This window comes from Oncorhynchus gorbuscha, linkage group LG07 (genome assembly GCF_021184085.1).
Source record: "Oncorhynchus gorbuscha isolate QuinsamMale2020 ecotype Even-year linkage group LG07, OgorEven_v1.0, whole genome shotgun sequence".
In the NCBI taxonomy this organism is placed as follows: domain Eukaryota; kingdom Metazoa; phylum Chordata; class Actinopteri; order Salmoniformes; family Salmonidae; genus Oncorhynchus; species Oncorhynchus gorbuscha.
In genome coordinates, this window is record NC_060179.1 from 76,464,217 (window position 1) to 76,479,047 (window position 14,831).

The window sequence follows — 14,831 nt, forward strand, 5'->3', positions numbered from 1 at the left end:
TGCCAATCCACCTTTCATTTTCCATTTGTTTTGTCTTGTTTTCCCCACACACCTGGTTTACATTCCCTCATTACTTGTCGTGTATATAACCCTTTGTTTCCCCCAGGTCTGTGTGTGGAATTGTTTGTTGTAAAGTGTTTGTGCACTTCTGACTGGTTCGTGACTGGTTATTTTGTTGTTCTGGGTGCTGTTGGTTTTGCTTATTAAACTGCGCCTGACTTCCCTGCAGCCAGTCACGCACCTCTTACAACGTGTCACTTTAACATCTTTGTCTCTCACGGAAATGAATGAAACTAGAAAGTTAACATTTTGAGGTATCTTTTTGCTTACTTTTATGACAGTTCACATCATTTACATTTACTGTATGTACAGACTTAACCACCTCAAAACTGTACGTCTTCAGTGGGGCAATTGTCACCGAGATGAGTTACATAGCAACAATGCTTTCAGATATACTTGATATTCTGATTCTATCATTACAGAACATAAAATTAACAGGTTTTCGATGCAAGGTATGATGAAGAACCTCATAGATAAATACCCACCACACTCAAACGTAACACCTTGAGATGTGATTTTGCTTTGAGGGCCATTTTGAAAATGCTTTTAGATTACAAATGATGAATTTGTTCAAAGACTCCCTCAGTATTCAAAGACCCTTCTTTTGTACTACAGTACGTTTACAAAAAATAAGATCCTGTAACGGTTCTCTTTAGGTGAAGTAGAGTCAGACCAAAATGCGGCGTGGCTATTGCGATCCATGTTTAATGAAACGAAGTAAACACGAATCAAATACAAAAACAATAAACGTACCACGAAAACAGAAACAGCCTAATACTGGTGCAAAGTAACACAGAGACAGTAACAAGGACAATCACCCACAAAACCCAACACCAAACAGGCTACCTAAATATGGTTCCCAATCAGAGACAATGATGAACACCTGCCTCTGATTGAGAACCATATCAGGCCAAACATAGAACTAGACAAACTAGACATGTAACATAGAATGCCCACTCAGCTCACACCCTGACCAACCAAAACATAGAAACATACAAAGCAAACTATGGTCAGGATGTGACAGTAACATCCCCCCCCTCCCCAAGGTGCGGACTCCGGTCGCAAAACCTGAACCTATTGGGGAGGATCTGGGTGGGCATCTGTCCGCGGTGGCGGCTCTGGAGCTGGACATGGCCCCCACTTCACCGTAGTCTTAGTCCCCCACCTTGTCCGCTTCCGTGGCCTCCTAGCCACGGCGACCCTATTTAATGATCCCACTGGACTGAGGGGCGGCAGCTCGGGACAGAGGGGCGGCAGCTCGGGACAGAGGGGCGGCAGCTCGGGACAGAGGGGCGGCAGCTCGGGACAGAGGGGCGGCAGCTCGGGACAGAGGGGCGGCACTGGCGGCGCTGGGCGGCACTGGCGGCGCTGGGCAGACGGGCGGCACTGGCGGCGCTGGGCAGACGGGTGGCGCTGGGCAGACGGGCGGCACTGGCGGCGCTGGGCAGACGGGCGGCGCTGGGCAGACGGGCGGCACTGGCGGCGCTGGGCAGACGGGCGGCGCTGGCGGCGCTGGGCAGACGGGCAGCACTGGGCAGACGGGCGGCGCTGGGCAGACGGGCGGCGCTGGGCAGACGGGCGGCGCTGGGCAGACGGGCGGCACTGGCGACACTGAGCAGACGGGTGGCTCAGGTGGCGCTGGAGAGGAGGATGGCTCTGGTAGCGCCGGAGAGGTGGGAGACTCCGACAGCGCTGGAGAGGAGGAAGGCTCTGGTAGCGCCGGAGAGGCGGGAGACTCCGACAGCGCTGGAGAGGAGGAAGGCTCTGGTAGCGCCGGGAGACTCCGGCAGCGCTGGAGAGGAGGGAGCCCCTGTAAGGATGGACCGGAGAGACAGCCTGGTGCGGGGGGCTGCCACCGGAGGGCAGGTGCGTGGAGGTGATGACGGATAGACCGGGCCGTGCAGGCGCACTGGAGCTCTTAAGCACCGAGCCTGCCCAACCTTACCCGGTTGAATGGTCCCGGTCGCCCTGCCAGTGCGGCGAGGTGGAATAGCCTGCACTGGGCTATGCAGGCGAACCGGGGACACCATGCGTAAGGCTGGTGCCATGTAAGCCGGCCCAAGGAGACGCACTGGAGACCAGATGCGTAGAGCCGGCTTCATGGCACTTGGCTCGATGCCCACTCTAGCCCGGCCATTACGCAGAGCTGGAATGTACCACACCGGGCTATGCACCCGCACTGGGGACACCGTGCGCTTCACAGCATAACACGGTGCCTTCCCGGTCTCTCTCGTCCCCCGGTAACCACAGGAAGTTGTCCCCTACCTGGCGTAGCCATACTCCCTGTGAACCCCCCCCCCCCCCCAAGATATTTTTGGGGCTGACTCTCAGGCTTCCATCCACGACGCCGCGCTGCCTCCTCATACCAGCGCCTCTCCACTTTCATCGCCTCCAGTTCTTCCTTGGGGAGGCGATATTCTCCTGGCTGAGCCCAGGGTCCTTTACCATCCAATTCGTCCTCCCATGTCCATTCTTCCAAGTAGTGCAGCCTCTCCCACTGCTGCTGCTGCTGCTCCTGTTGCTGTTGCATCTGTTGCTTCTCCTGCTGCTGCTTTTTCCGTTGCCCGTTACCACGCCGCTTGGTCCTGTCAAGGTGGTTGATTCTGTAACGGTTTCTGTATGGGAAAGTTGAAAGTTGAAGCTCGCATCCGCTACAAGGCCATGGTGCTTGCCTACGGAGCTGTGAGGGGAACGGCACCTCAGTACCTCCAGGCTCTGATCAGGCCCTACACCCAACAAGGGCACTGCGTTCATCCACCTCTGGCCTGCTCGCCTCCCTACCACTGAGGAAGTACAGTTCCCGCTCAGCCCAGTCAAAACTGTTCGCTGCTCTGGCCCCCCAATGGTGGAACAAACTCCCTCACGATGCCAGGACAGCGGAGTCAATCACCACCTTCCGGAGACACCTGAAACCCCACCTCTTTAAGGAATACCTAGGATAGGATAAGTAATCCTTCTCACCCCCCCCCCTTTAAGATTTAGATGCACTATTGTAAAGTGACTGTTCTACTGGATGTCATAAGGTGAATGCACCAATTTGTAAGTCGCTCTGGATAAGAGCGTCTGCTAAATGACTTAAATGTAAAATGTAAATGTAAAATGCGATCCATGTTTAATGAAACAAAGTAAACACGAATCAAATACAAAAACAATAAACGTACCACGAAAACCGAAACAGCCTAATACTGGTGCAAAGTAACACAGAGACAGTAACAAGGACAATCACCCACAAAACCCAACACCAAACAGGCTACCTAAATATAGTTCCCAATCAGAGACAATGACGAACACCTGCCTCTGATTGAGAACCATATCAGGCCAAACATAGAACTAGACAAACTAGACATGTAACATAGAATGCCCACTCAGCTTACACCCTGACCAACCAAAACATAGAAACATACAAAGCAAACTATGGTCAGGGTGTGACAGATCCATAAATCTCAAATGGATGAGGACCTTAGTAACTCCAACGGTTTAAGACAGTGTTCAGAGAGTTTATTTCCTTGTTCATGTGTCTAATCAATCTAATCATTAATCAATTGTTCATTTTTTCCCCTCCGAATGTAGTAGGTAGGACTTTGGATTCATAAGGAAGTGAAAATGAAGCAGGGAGAAAAATATCCTCCCTTGACAAAATGTTTGCTCAGTATACAGTGACGCACTTCATGACTTTTATACAGTATCACAGATCATTCATCACTTTGGCATAGAAGCCTAAATGTCCCTGTTGTCCACTCAGCAGAATTAGAAAGGGCATTATTATGTCTGTCATGCCCCACGGCTGATACACCAGGTCTAAATTATACTATTACAGTCAATCACAGCCATCTATTCAACTTGAACTTTGAAATGACACACTATTACATAACCACCGAGACCTCCCAACCCCAAGGTGACACTGCATGTGAATCACCATGTGAATAACCCCAAATAAAAGGTCAAGTGTATTATGTTCCTGTTCAGTGTCAAGAAATAACGTTACAAAAGGTTTACTAGACCAAGCCTATCCTTAGGTTTGTAGGCAGTATTGGTCATCATTTGCCCTATTGGCCATAACTCATATACTCAACTGTTTTAAATGCCATAGATTGGCTAATTAATATAATTTAATTGGATATGTTGGTTGGCAGTTGCATGGTTACCTGATATTTCTGTTTATTCCATAATCAATAAACCTACACAGGCACAGAGTAAACAAACATTTGAGTCAGCTCTTACTGCGTGCATTCATGTGCATGCGTGTGGAGAGAGAAAGAGAGCGAGGGAGGGAGAGAGTTTGGGCTAGTTTGGGCGAAGAGAATGATTTCCTCCACAGCTGTGTTGGGGAAGATGGGGGGGGGGGCTGGAAGATGGGGGTGGGGGGCTGGAAGTGGGCGGGGGGAATGGTCTCATAAAATTTGAGGAATGTTATACATTGCTAAAAAGGCTTGTTTTCGACGGCCAGAAACATATAAGTTGGGTTCAGTGATCAGGAAAACCTAAGAGTTAACGTCTGTTGGAAAGTTCAGAACAATTTGGTAAGCTACAATTTTATCTGGATCCTTTTATGTCTCAATTTCTTCCCTTATTCACTAGCTCAGAAAGCATCTCTGCATGGAATATTTTCTGAATCCTGAATGTGTAGGATGTTACACCCAGATATTGCTTCAAACCGTTCCTTTATGATCCATCTCATCTCATTCTCCTCCCTCTTCTTTACGAAACACTTTATCAGTCTCACCCACAGCCAAATGAAAGTAGACATTGTGTAAAACTGTTTTTCTCTCTTCCTCCCACTCCCTCTGCTTTCTGTTAAGCCCCTAACGCATGTCCCATCCCCCAGTATTCTTCTCCATGCTCACTCTTCTCTCATGTCGGAAAGTAGCTGGGGTCGCAGAACAAAACCAGCAATGTCCTTTTTTCGTAATTCAACTGACTGACGTTCAACATGAATAAACCAAATTAACCTGTAGTGCATGATGGCAACGTCCTACTCTGCTCTGTCTTTTCTTTCTACCTCGCTCAAAAGTGTTAATTTTCTTTAAATGTTTAAATGACAGATTCCATTGTAAGCACGTTTCTGTGGCCCTATCATACTCCCGCCCGCCCAACCATCCCCACACCCACCCGTCTCCCTCATGTAAATATCTCCCTCCAGTTGTGTAATATTAGTTCATCTACGCAGTTCAGGCAAGCCAGGTCTGTAACTATTTCACTACTTTCTATGCTATACATGTACAGTATCTATCTGTTAAATATGCTACAGTTCAATTATTTGTGAATTTGTAACAAACAAGTTAGGCTCTCTTATTAACAAAGCTTAGATTATAATGTTTACATATGTCACAGACAGTAATCCATTTCAAATTCCATTTGAAAGTGATCATATTATCTATATCATAGGTTCTGTGGTTCTCTGTGCAATTTCAGTGATGTTTTTTTGTTGATGTTGAACTGTTTGATTGATATTGCAGTTCCCTTCAGACGAATAAAATACATTATATTATCTGACATTAGTTAGTTTTGAGTTATAGGTTCAGACATAGTATTCAATCTCAACCTTATTATATGTGTTTTCAAAACACTAAAAGCTTAGGCTATCTTGTTTTGATGAGGCATATAGCATCTGGCTGGCTACACCTTACAATCCGCGTATCAGTTTATGACTTATGATGGTTGTCACATGTAGGCAAGATGAGTTCTGGCGTTGTTTTCAGATGGTTCATTTGTTGCTAAGTTATTTTAGTGTTATGAATATCATGTCATTTTGAACTTTCACCCAGATCTACACTCCCTATGATTGGGGCCTGGGCCTTTACAAAAACATTTTAAATTCTGGTTGCTTTAGGTTTGCTTTGCAACTGTTCTAACACTGTTCTCACATAGTTTATAGAGTAATCAAAACCAAACAGGTTTATGTTCATTTATTTTTATCACAGCTGATCTGCTGTATTTTAAAGCCCTCTCCTGGTTCTCTGTCATGGTATTATCAATTTTGTTATCTATTTATTAAATTTTACCTTTATTTAACCAGGCAAGTCAGTTAAGAACAAATTATTATTTTCAATGACAGCCTAGGAACAGTTCTGCCTGTTCAGGGGCAGAACGACAGATTTGTAACTTGTCAGCTCAGGAGTTTGAACTTGCAACTTCCCGGTTACTAGTCCAACACTCTAACCACTAGGCTACCCTGCCGTTATGCCTACAGTTTGTTCACTATCCTTCAACAGATAATCATGGCGGACTGCAATAGCATCGAATAGTCCCCACGATATGCAACTGTTCAGGGAAGTCCAGAACCAATACATGCAGTCAGTCAGCAAAGGCTAGCTTTTTCAAGCAGAAATTCGCATCCTAACTCCAAAAAGTTTTGGGACATTGTAAAGTCCATGGAGAACAAAATCACCTCCTCCCAGCTGCCCACTACACTGAGGCTAGGTAACACGGTCACCACTGATAAATCCATGATAATCGAACATTTCAATAAGCTTTTCTCAATGGCTGGCCATGCCTTCCTCCTGGCTACTCCAACCCCGGCCGAGATCCCTAAAGATTGGAAAGGTGCAGCGGTCATCCCCCTCTTCAAAGGGGGTGACACCCTAGACCCAAACTGTTACAGACCTATATCCATCCTGCCCTGCCTATCTAAAGTCTTCAAAAGCTAAGTTAATAAACAGATCACTGACCATTTTGAATCCCACTGTACCTTCTCCGAGACCGGCTTCCGAGCCAGTCACGGGTGCACCTCAGCCACGCTCAATATCATAACCGCCATCGATAAAAGACAGTACTGTGCAGTCGTCTTCATCGACCTGGCCAAGGCTTTCGACTCTGTCCATCACTGTATTCTTATCGGCAGACTCAATAGCCTTGGTTTTTCTAATGACTGCCTCGCCTGGTTCACCAACTACTTTGCAGACAGAGTTCAGTGTGTCAAATTGGAGGGCATGTTGTCCGGACCTCTGGCAGTCTCTATGGGGTTACCACAGGGTTAAATTCTCGGGCCGACTCTTTTCTCTGTTTCTAAAATGATGTCGCTCTTGCTGCGGGAGATTCCCTGATCCACCTCTACGCAGACGACACCATTCTGTATACTTCTGGCCCTTCCTTGGACACTGTGCTAACTAACCTCCAAACGAGCTTCAATGCAATACAACACTCCTTCCGTGACCTCCAACTGCTCTTAAACACTAGTAAAACCAAATGCATGCTTTTCAACCGTTCACTGTCCGCACCCACCCGACTAACATCACCACCCTGGACGGTTCCGACCTAGAATATGTGGACAACTATAAATACCTAGGTGTCTGGCTAGACTGTAAACTCTCCTTCCAGACTCACATTAAACATCTCCAATCCAAAATCAAATCTAGAATCGTCTTTCTATTTCGCAGCAAAGACTCCTTCACTCACTCCGCTAAACTTACCCTAGTAAAACTGACTATCCTACCGATCCTCGACTTCGGCGATGTCATCTACAAAATAGCTTCCAACACTCTACTCAGCAAACTGGATGCAGTCTATCACAGTGCCATCCGTTTTGTTACCAAATCACCTTATACCACCCACCACTGCGACCTGTATGCTCTAGTCGGCTGGCCCTCGCTACATATTCGTCGCCAAACCCACTGGCTCCAGGTCATCTATAGGTCTATGCTAGGTAAAGCTCCGCCTTATCTCAGTTCAATTTTCACGATAACAACACCCACCCGTAGCAGATGTTCCAGCAGGTATATCTCACTGATCATCCCCAAAGCCAACACCTCATTTGGCCACCTTTCCTTCCAATTCTCTGCTGCCAGTGACTGGAACGAATTGCAGAAATCGCTGAAGTTGGAGACTTTTATTTCCATCACCAACTTTAAACATCAACTATCTGAGCAGCTAACTGATCACTGCAGCTGTACATAGTCCATCTGTAAATAGCCCACCCAATCTATCTACCTCATCCACATACTGTTTTTATTTCATTTACTTTTCTGCTCTTTTGCACACCAGTATCTCTACTTGCACATCATCATCTGCTCATTTATCACTCCAGTGTTAATCTGCTAAATTGTAACTATTCGCTCCTATGGCCTATTTATTGCCTTCCTCCTCATGCCTTTTGCACTCACTGTATATAGACTTTCTTTTTTCTACTGTGTCATTGATTTGTTTATTGTGTTAATGGCTTGTTTATTGTTTACTCCATGTGTAACTCTGTGTTGTTGTCTGTGTCACACTGCTTTGCTTTATCTTGACCAGGTCGCAGTTGCAAATGAGAACTTGTTCTCAACTGGCCTATCTGGTTAAATAAAGGTGAAATAAAATAAATAAACGTCGATGAACATGGCGTCCGACATCAGTCCAGCAGGGGGAGAAGGAGGGCCACATACCACTATGGTGGGAGGAAGTAAACCACTGCACCGCTTCATCAGAGGCGAGCCAAAGAGCACTGGGGTGAGACTGGAGAACAGACAACTGATGTATTCATTGTTGCCAAATACTCCAAGGAGTCACTGTGGACAAACGCTGTGAACATTTTATTTTGTGTAAAATGTTTGTATTTATCATTCATTAATTTAGTGTTAGCACTACATTACAGCACAAAGTGGTAATAGCATGGTTATAGGTAACATATGTCACGACAGTAATCATAATCAAAACATTATTTTACCAGATACCTCTTCATTTTTGTGTAAACATATGATTATATCGGTGTCTTCGTTCTATGTCCCTGGTTGGTTAGACTGTAATGCTGCTATTTATTCTATGTCCCTGGTTGGTTAGACTGTAATGCTGTTCTTTATTCTATGTCCCTGGTTGGTTAGACTGTAATGCTGTTATTTATTCTATGTCCCTGGTTGGTTAGACTGTAATGCTGCTATTTATTCTATGTCCCTGGTTGGTTAGACTGTAATGCTGTTCTTTATTCTATGTTCCTGGTTGGTTAGACTGTAATGCTGTGCTTTATTCTATGTCCCTGGTTGGTTAGACTGTAATGCTGTTCTTTATTCTATGTTCCTGGTTGGTTAGACTGTAATGCTGTTCTATTTATTCTATGTCCCTGGTTGGTTAGACTGTAATGCTGTTCTTTATTCTATGTTCCTGGTTGGTTAGACTGTAATGCTGCTATTTATTCTATGTCCCTGGTTGGTTAGACTGTAATGGTGTTCTTTATTCTATGTTCCTGGTTGGTTAGATTGTAATGATGTTCATGGGATCATCACTCTTCATCTTGGGGATTCCAATGAGGCTGGATATACTGATGTCCTCTGCTGAGACTTTCACCCCTTTTTGGCTAGGAATCCTGGTACGCCCTTCTTGTGTGTGTCTATATAAATCTATGATACTGACAATCCAAATGTCTTAACATGACATCATGCCTTTCAGTCCTAAAAACCCTTATTTCTTAATCTTCCATTCAATGATATCTTTCAGACCTTCTCCCATGACAGTTTGGGCATGTTGTTGAACTTATAAACCCCCTCCCTCTGCTTTGTGACAGTTCATCATCTCTGGGTTGTTATATGTGCTCACAGAGAAGAATCCTTCAAAACAACTGGTGAGTCCCATGAATTGGAATTCTGCGCACATTAATGTTCATAACTATGGCAAACGATTTTCATTATATAAAAAATAGTGTAGAAAACATTAGGAACACCTTCCTAATATTGAGTTGCACTCCTTTTTGCCCTCAGAACAGCCTCATTTCACCAGAGCATGGACTCTACAAGGTGTTGAAAGCATTCCACAGGGATGCTGGCCCATGTTGAATCCAATGCTTCCAACAGTTGTGTCAAGTTGGCTGGATGTCCTTTGGTTGGTAGACCATTCTTGATACACACGGGAAACTGTTAAGGATAAAAAAACGAGCAGCTTTGCAGTTCTTGACACACTCAAACTGGTTTGTCCGATACTTACAACCATACCCCGTTCAAAGGCACTTAAATAATTTGCCTTACCCATTCACCCTCTGAATGGCACGTATACACAATCCATGTCTCAATTTTCTCAAGGATTAAAAATCTTTCTTGAACCTCTCTCCTCCCTTTCATCTACACTGATTGAAGTGGAATTAACAGGTCACATCAATAACGGATAATCGCTTTCACCCTGATTCACCTAGTCACCTATGTCATGGAAAGAGCAGTGTTTGTAATGTTTGTATACTCAAGTGTATAGTGAGCGTTCATGTGTGCATTCCACAGAGAGATCTCTTTTTAGTAACTTTTATCAGATTAAGGAAAAAGGAAACCTCACACTGCTCTTGATAGTATCACTGATCTTTAATAAGCTTTACCTATCGGCCTCACGGCCTTCGTCAGAGTGAGTTTTAAAAAATTAGCACCCTTATTTAGACCTAGCCCCACCCACATCCGTTCCACACATGGAAAGAGGTTGGAGGCGAAGGAAAAACAAATTAGTGCTACCAAATATAACAATATGTATTTTATAAATATTCAAGTAAAGTGTGTAAATAAGACGTATTAAACACGTCTGTAGCATAGCACGTCCTCATTGTGGTTTTACAGACGTGTTTAATGTCTTATTTACACACTACTTGAATATTTATGAAATACATATTGTTATATTTGGTAGCACTTATTTGTTTTTCCTTCGCCTCCAACCCCATTCGATGTGTGGAACGGATGTGGGTGGGGCTAGGTCTACCGAGCAAGTTTTCATTAATCATTGGGTACGTCGTACGAAAAACGTCAGAGTAATCTTAAATAGGGGCATAATTCCTGTTCAAATCACCCTCCAGACATGATTTCCTAAATGCCTATGTATGTTATGTTGTGAATTTGAACATAGGCAGTGTGAGGTTTCCTTTTTCCTTCATCTTGTTCAACTGTTACCATGCACCTGCAAAAAGGATTGCTCAGATGTGCGAGTGCCTTTTGAATTTAGTAACTTCTACCAAAGAAAAGCGTAAATAAATGTCAAACCACAGTTCCTCATCCCATTCTGTTTTTCTTATTAGTCATAGTAAAACCCACTGTGCAAAAGGTAAATAGTGTCAATTTTCAAGATGGTTATTCTTTAGGACTGTTCCCAGACCCAGACAACAGTTCACCACAATGTGATTGCCACTCTGTACTTCAGTCTGGAAGTGTCAAGCAAATTAATGCCTATTCAATGTTCTGTTAACCTCATGTTAAAGTACCTTGAAAGAGGCTTTGTCACAACGTGGTTGCAGTTCTTTCACCACTTTCTTTGTTCTCACCCTGTAGGTGACAGCAAGCCTGGCCCTTAGTATCATCTCTATGTTGGGGGTCACAGTGGCTTTCTTTGAATTCCTTAAAGGCATCCTGCACATTCGGCAGTCACATGACTACTATGATCTTTATAACTATGACTACAACGCCACAGAATCTGGCAGAGTTGTAGTCCCCTGGCGTAAACAACATATGGTATGTTTTGTTGCTGTTGTTATTGTTGTGATTCCGGATCACTTTTATCTGGATCAATTATTATTAGAGCTTAGGAATTTGCTTCATCACAATCTCTTTTAAAATGTAATTAAGAAAGGATAAACATCTTATAACACATCTTTAAAATGTCTGTAACTCATTCTGTCTAAATGAAGATACCTTTCATTCTGTGCTCTCTCTCATCATCACAGTACCAGTTGATCAGCCTCGAGGCTGTATTTATGTACCAGAGCTTAGTAGGCATGGTGGTCCTAATTGTGATGACATCATTTGCCAGGGTTGCCTTGCATTCCAGCAAGACACAGGTAAAGTACTGTGACAGACTTTAAAAACGTAGCTATATGTATTGTGACCCGAGGCTTGTAGACTGTGGTCAGTATGCCAGTACAATTAATCAAATACATGTTGGTTTATAAGTGCCCTACAGAACCAGACATAATCTTATCTGCAACTAATGTTATTGCAGTGTATGTTTATATACAGTACAGTGTATATAATGCTTTATTGTGTGTCTATCTCATGCAGGAATGCCTAAGATAAACTCTGTTCTTTCTTCTTTACAGGCAGTTGTGGTAATGCAAGATCTACCATCACCAGACTGAATAAAGAAAACAAGGCTTTTCTGACTGTCTCTGCCGTGATGAATAGATAGAAAATTTGGACTTGCCCATTGATATGAAATAAATGTATTCACAAATATGTAGAACATTTCTTTAAACCCACATATATGGAATTGTCTTTGTATACACTTTCTATACACTTGTACTTTGTAATAAATATAACACCAGTCAAACGTTTAGACACACCTACTCATTCAACAGGTTTTCTTTATTTTTACTACTTTCTACATTGCAGAATAATAGTGAAAACATCAAAACTATGACATAACACATATGGAATTAGGTAGTAACCAAAACAGTGTTAAAGAAATCAAAATATTTTAGATTTTAGATTCTTCAAAGTAGCCACCCTTTGACTTCATGACAGCTTTGCACACTTTTGGCATTCTCTCAACCAGCTTCACCTGGAATGCTTTTCAAACAGTCTTGAAGGCGTTCCCACATATGCTGAGCACTTGTTGGCTGCTTTTCCTTCACTCTGTGGTCCAACTCATCCAAAACCATCTCAATTGGGTTGAAGTTGGGTGATTGTAGAGGCCAGGTCATCTGATGCAGCACTCAATCATTCTCCTTCTTGGTCAAATAGCCCTTACACAGCCTGGAGGTGTGCTGGGCTCCCAAGTGGTGCAGTATTCTAAGGCACTGCATCTCAGTGCTAGAGGCATCACTACAGACCCTGGTTCAATTCCAGGCTGTATCACAACTGGTTGTGATTGGGAGTCCCATAGGGCGGCACACAATTGGTCCACCGTCGTCCGGGTTAGGGTTTGGCCGGGGTAGGTCATCATTGTAAATAAGAATTTGTTCTTCACTAACTTGCCTAGTTAAATAAAGGTGTACACAATCCTATTGAAAACAGATGATGGTCCCACTAAGTGCAAACCAGATGAGATGGTGTATCGCTGCAGAATGCTGTGGTGGCCATGCTGGTTAAGTGTGCCTTGAATTCTAAATAAATCACTGACAGTGTCACCAGCAAAGCATCCCGACACCATCACACCTCCTCCTCCATGCTTCATGGTGGGAACCACACATGCAGAGATCATCCGTTCACCCACACCGCGTCTCACAAAGACACGGCGGTTGGAATCAAAAATCTTACATTTGGACTCATCAGACCAAAGGACAGATTTCCACCTCTCTAATGTCCATTGTTCGTGTTTCTTGGCCCAATCAAGTATCTTCTTGTTATTGGTGTCCTTTAGTAGTGGTTTCTTTGCAGCAATTAAACCATGAAGGCCCAATTCACACAGTCTCTTCTGAACAGTTGATGTTGAGATGTGTCTGTTACTTGAACTCTGTGAAGCATTTATTTGGGCTGCAATTTCTGAGGCTGGTAACTCTAATGAACGTATCCTATGCAGCAGGGGTAACTCTGGGTCTTCCTTTCCTGTGGTGGTTCTCATGAGAGCCAGTTTCATCATAGAGCTTGATGGTTTTTGCGACTGCACTTGAATAAACTTACAAAGTTCTTGAAATTTTCCATATTGACTGACCTTCATGTCTTAAAGTAATGATGGACTGCCGTTTCTCTTTGCTTTTGAGCTGTTCTTGCCATAATATAGACTTTTACCAAATAGGGCTATCTTCTGTATACCACCCCTACCTTGTCATAACACAACTGATTGGCTCATATGCATTACGAAGGAAAGAAATTCCACAAATTCAATTTTAACAAGGCACACCTGCTAATTGAAATGCATTCCAGGTGACTACCTCATGAAGCTGGTTGAGAGAATGCCAAGAGTGTGCAAAGCTGTCATCAAGGCAAACACTGTCTGTTTTGGTTACTACATGATTCCATATGTGTTATTCCATAGTTTTGATGTCTCCACTATTATTCTACAATGAAGGAAATAGTGTTTTTTTAATATGTAAAAAAACTGGAATGAGTTGGTGTTTCCAAACTTTTGACTGGTACTGTAAATTGCTCAATTAGGGCCTATGTAACAGTATAAGAAAATATTCAAAAACACATCTTTGTATTTTCAAAATATACTTCACTTTCAAAATTAAACAACATCCATGTAGTGCAATAGAAAATGAACATGGTCATTATAGAGGGGTTATTTGTTTAGCAAAAACACAGACGCATGAGCAGCTACGGTGCAAAACAGACGGGGTTGACTTAGATTGTTGACAACATGTAAGCTATATTTTACTCTCCAATGTTTATTGAAAACATAAATACATTTGCACAATGAGCACTTGCTGTCTCTCAAATCATTGTTACAGTTGTTGGTTAGTAAGCTAATGATGTTTAGCCATATTAGCATTGACATGAAATCGATGCCTCTCTTTGTTCGGTGGTGCTCGGAGGTCGACGTCTCCGGTCTTCTAGCCATCTCCGATCCATTTTTAATTTTCCATTTGTCTTGTCTTGTTTTCACACACACCTGGTTCTCATTTCCCTCATTATGTGTTGTGTATTTAACCCTCTGTTTACCCCATGTCTTTGTGTGGTATTGTTTATTCTGTTTCATGTTATGCTCACGTTAGTCTGTTGCGCTGGGTTATGTTAACCCGTATTGTTATTTCGTTTTCACTTTGCCTTGTGCTTTTGGTTCGCCTAAATAAAAGGCTCCGTTGGCTACCCAATATCTGCTCTCCTGCACCTGACTCCCTTACAGCCATTTACGCATACCTGACAGAAAACCACACACATTATGGAGTCAGCAGGAGCAGGTACCTATGGTAACGGAGTCGAGAAGCGCGTCCAGGAGCACACGGCGTTAATTCACCATCTCGG

At 43.5% G+C, this 14,831-nt stretch overlaps 1 protein-coding gene across 2 annotated transcripts; it reads left to right on the forward strand.

Moving 5' to 3' along the window:
• Nucleotides 1-4,444: 4,444 nt before the first annotated feature.
• Nucleotides 4,445-12,267, forward strand: si:ch1073-291c23.2 (uncharacterized protein LOC799862 homolog). 2 transcript variants are annotated; one of them, XM_046355326.1, is made up of 7 exons: nt 4,445-4,580; nt 8,290-8,484; nt 9,227-9,337; nt 9,533-9,589; nt 11,262-11,441; nt 11,654-11,767; nt 12,026-12,267. In XM_046355326.1, the coding sequence occupies exons 2-7, from the start codon at nt 8,368-8,370 to the stop codon at nt 12,062-12,064; spliced, it is 618 nt and encodes a 205-aa protein (XP_046211282.1). In that variant the 5' UTR covers nt 4,445-4,580; nt 8,290-8,367; the 3' UTR covers nt 12,065-12,267. The 2 variants fall into 2 exon arrangements, with proteins under 2 accessions (XP_046211282.1, XP_046211283.1); XM_046355327.1 differs by lacking the exon at nt 4,445-4,580 and adding an exon at nt 5,169-5,241.
• Nucleotides 12,268-14,831: the final 2,564 nt, after the last annotated feature.

Bases quoted from the DNA above. Each gene is read 5' to 3' on its own strand.
- si:ch1073-291c23.2 (XM_046355326.1), top strand. From the start codon at position 8,368: ATGAACATGGCGTCCGACATCAGTCCAGCAGGGGGAGAAGGAGGGCCA. The intron at 11,442-11,653 runs GTATGTTTTGTT...TCATCATCACAG, and splicing joins CCTGGCGTAAACAACATATG to TACCAGTTGATCAGCCTCGA. The intron at 11,768-12,025 runs GTAAAGTACTGT...TCTTCTTTACAG, and splicing joins TGCATTCCAGCAAGACACAG to GCAGTTGTGGTAATGCAAGA.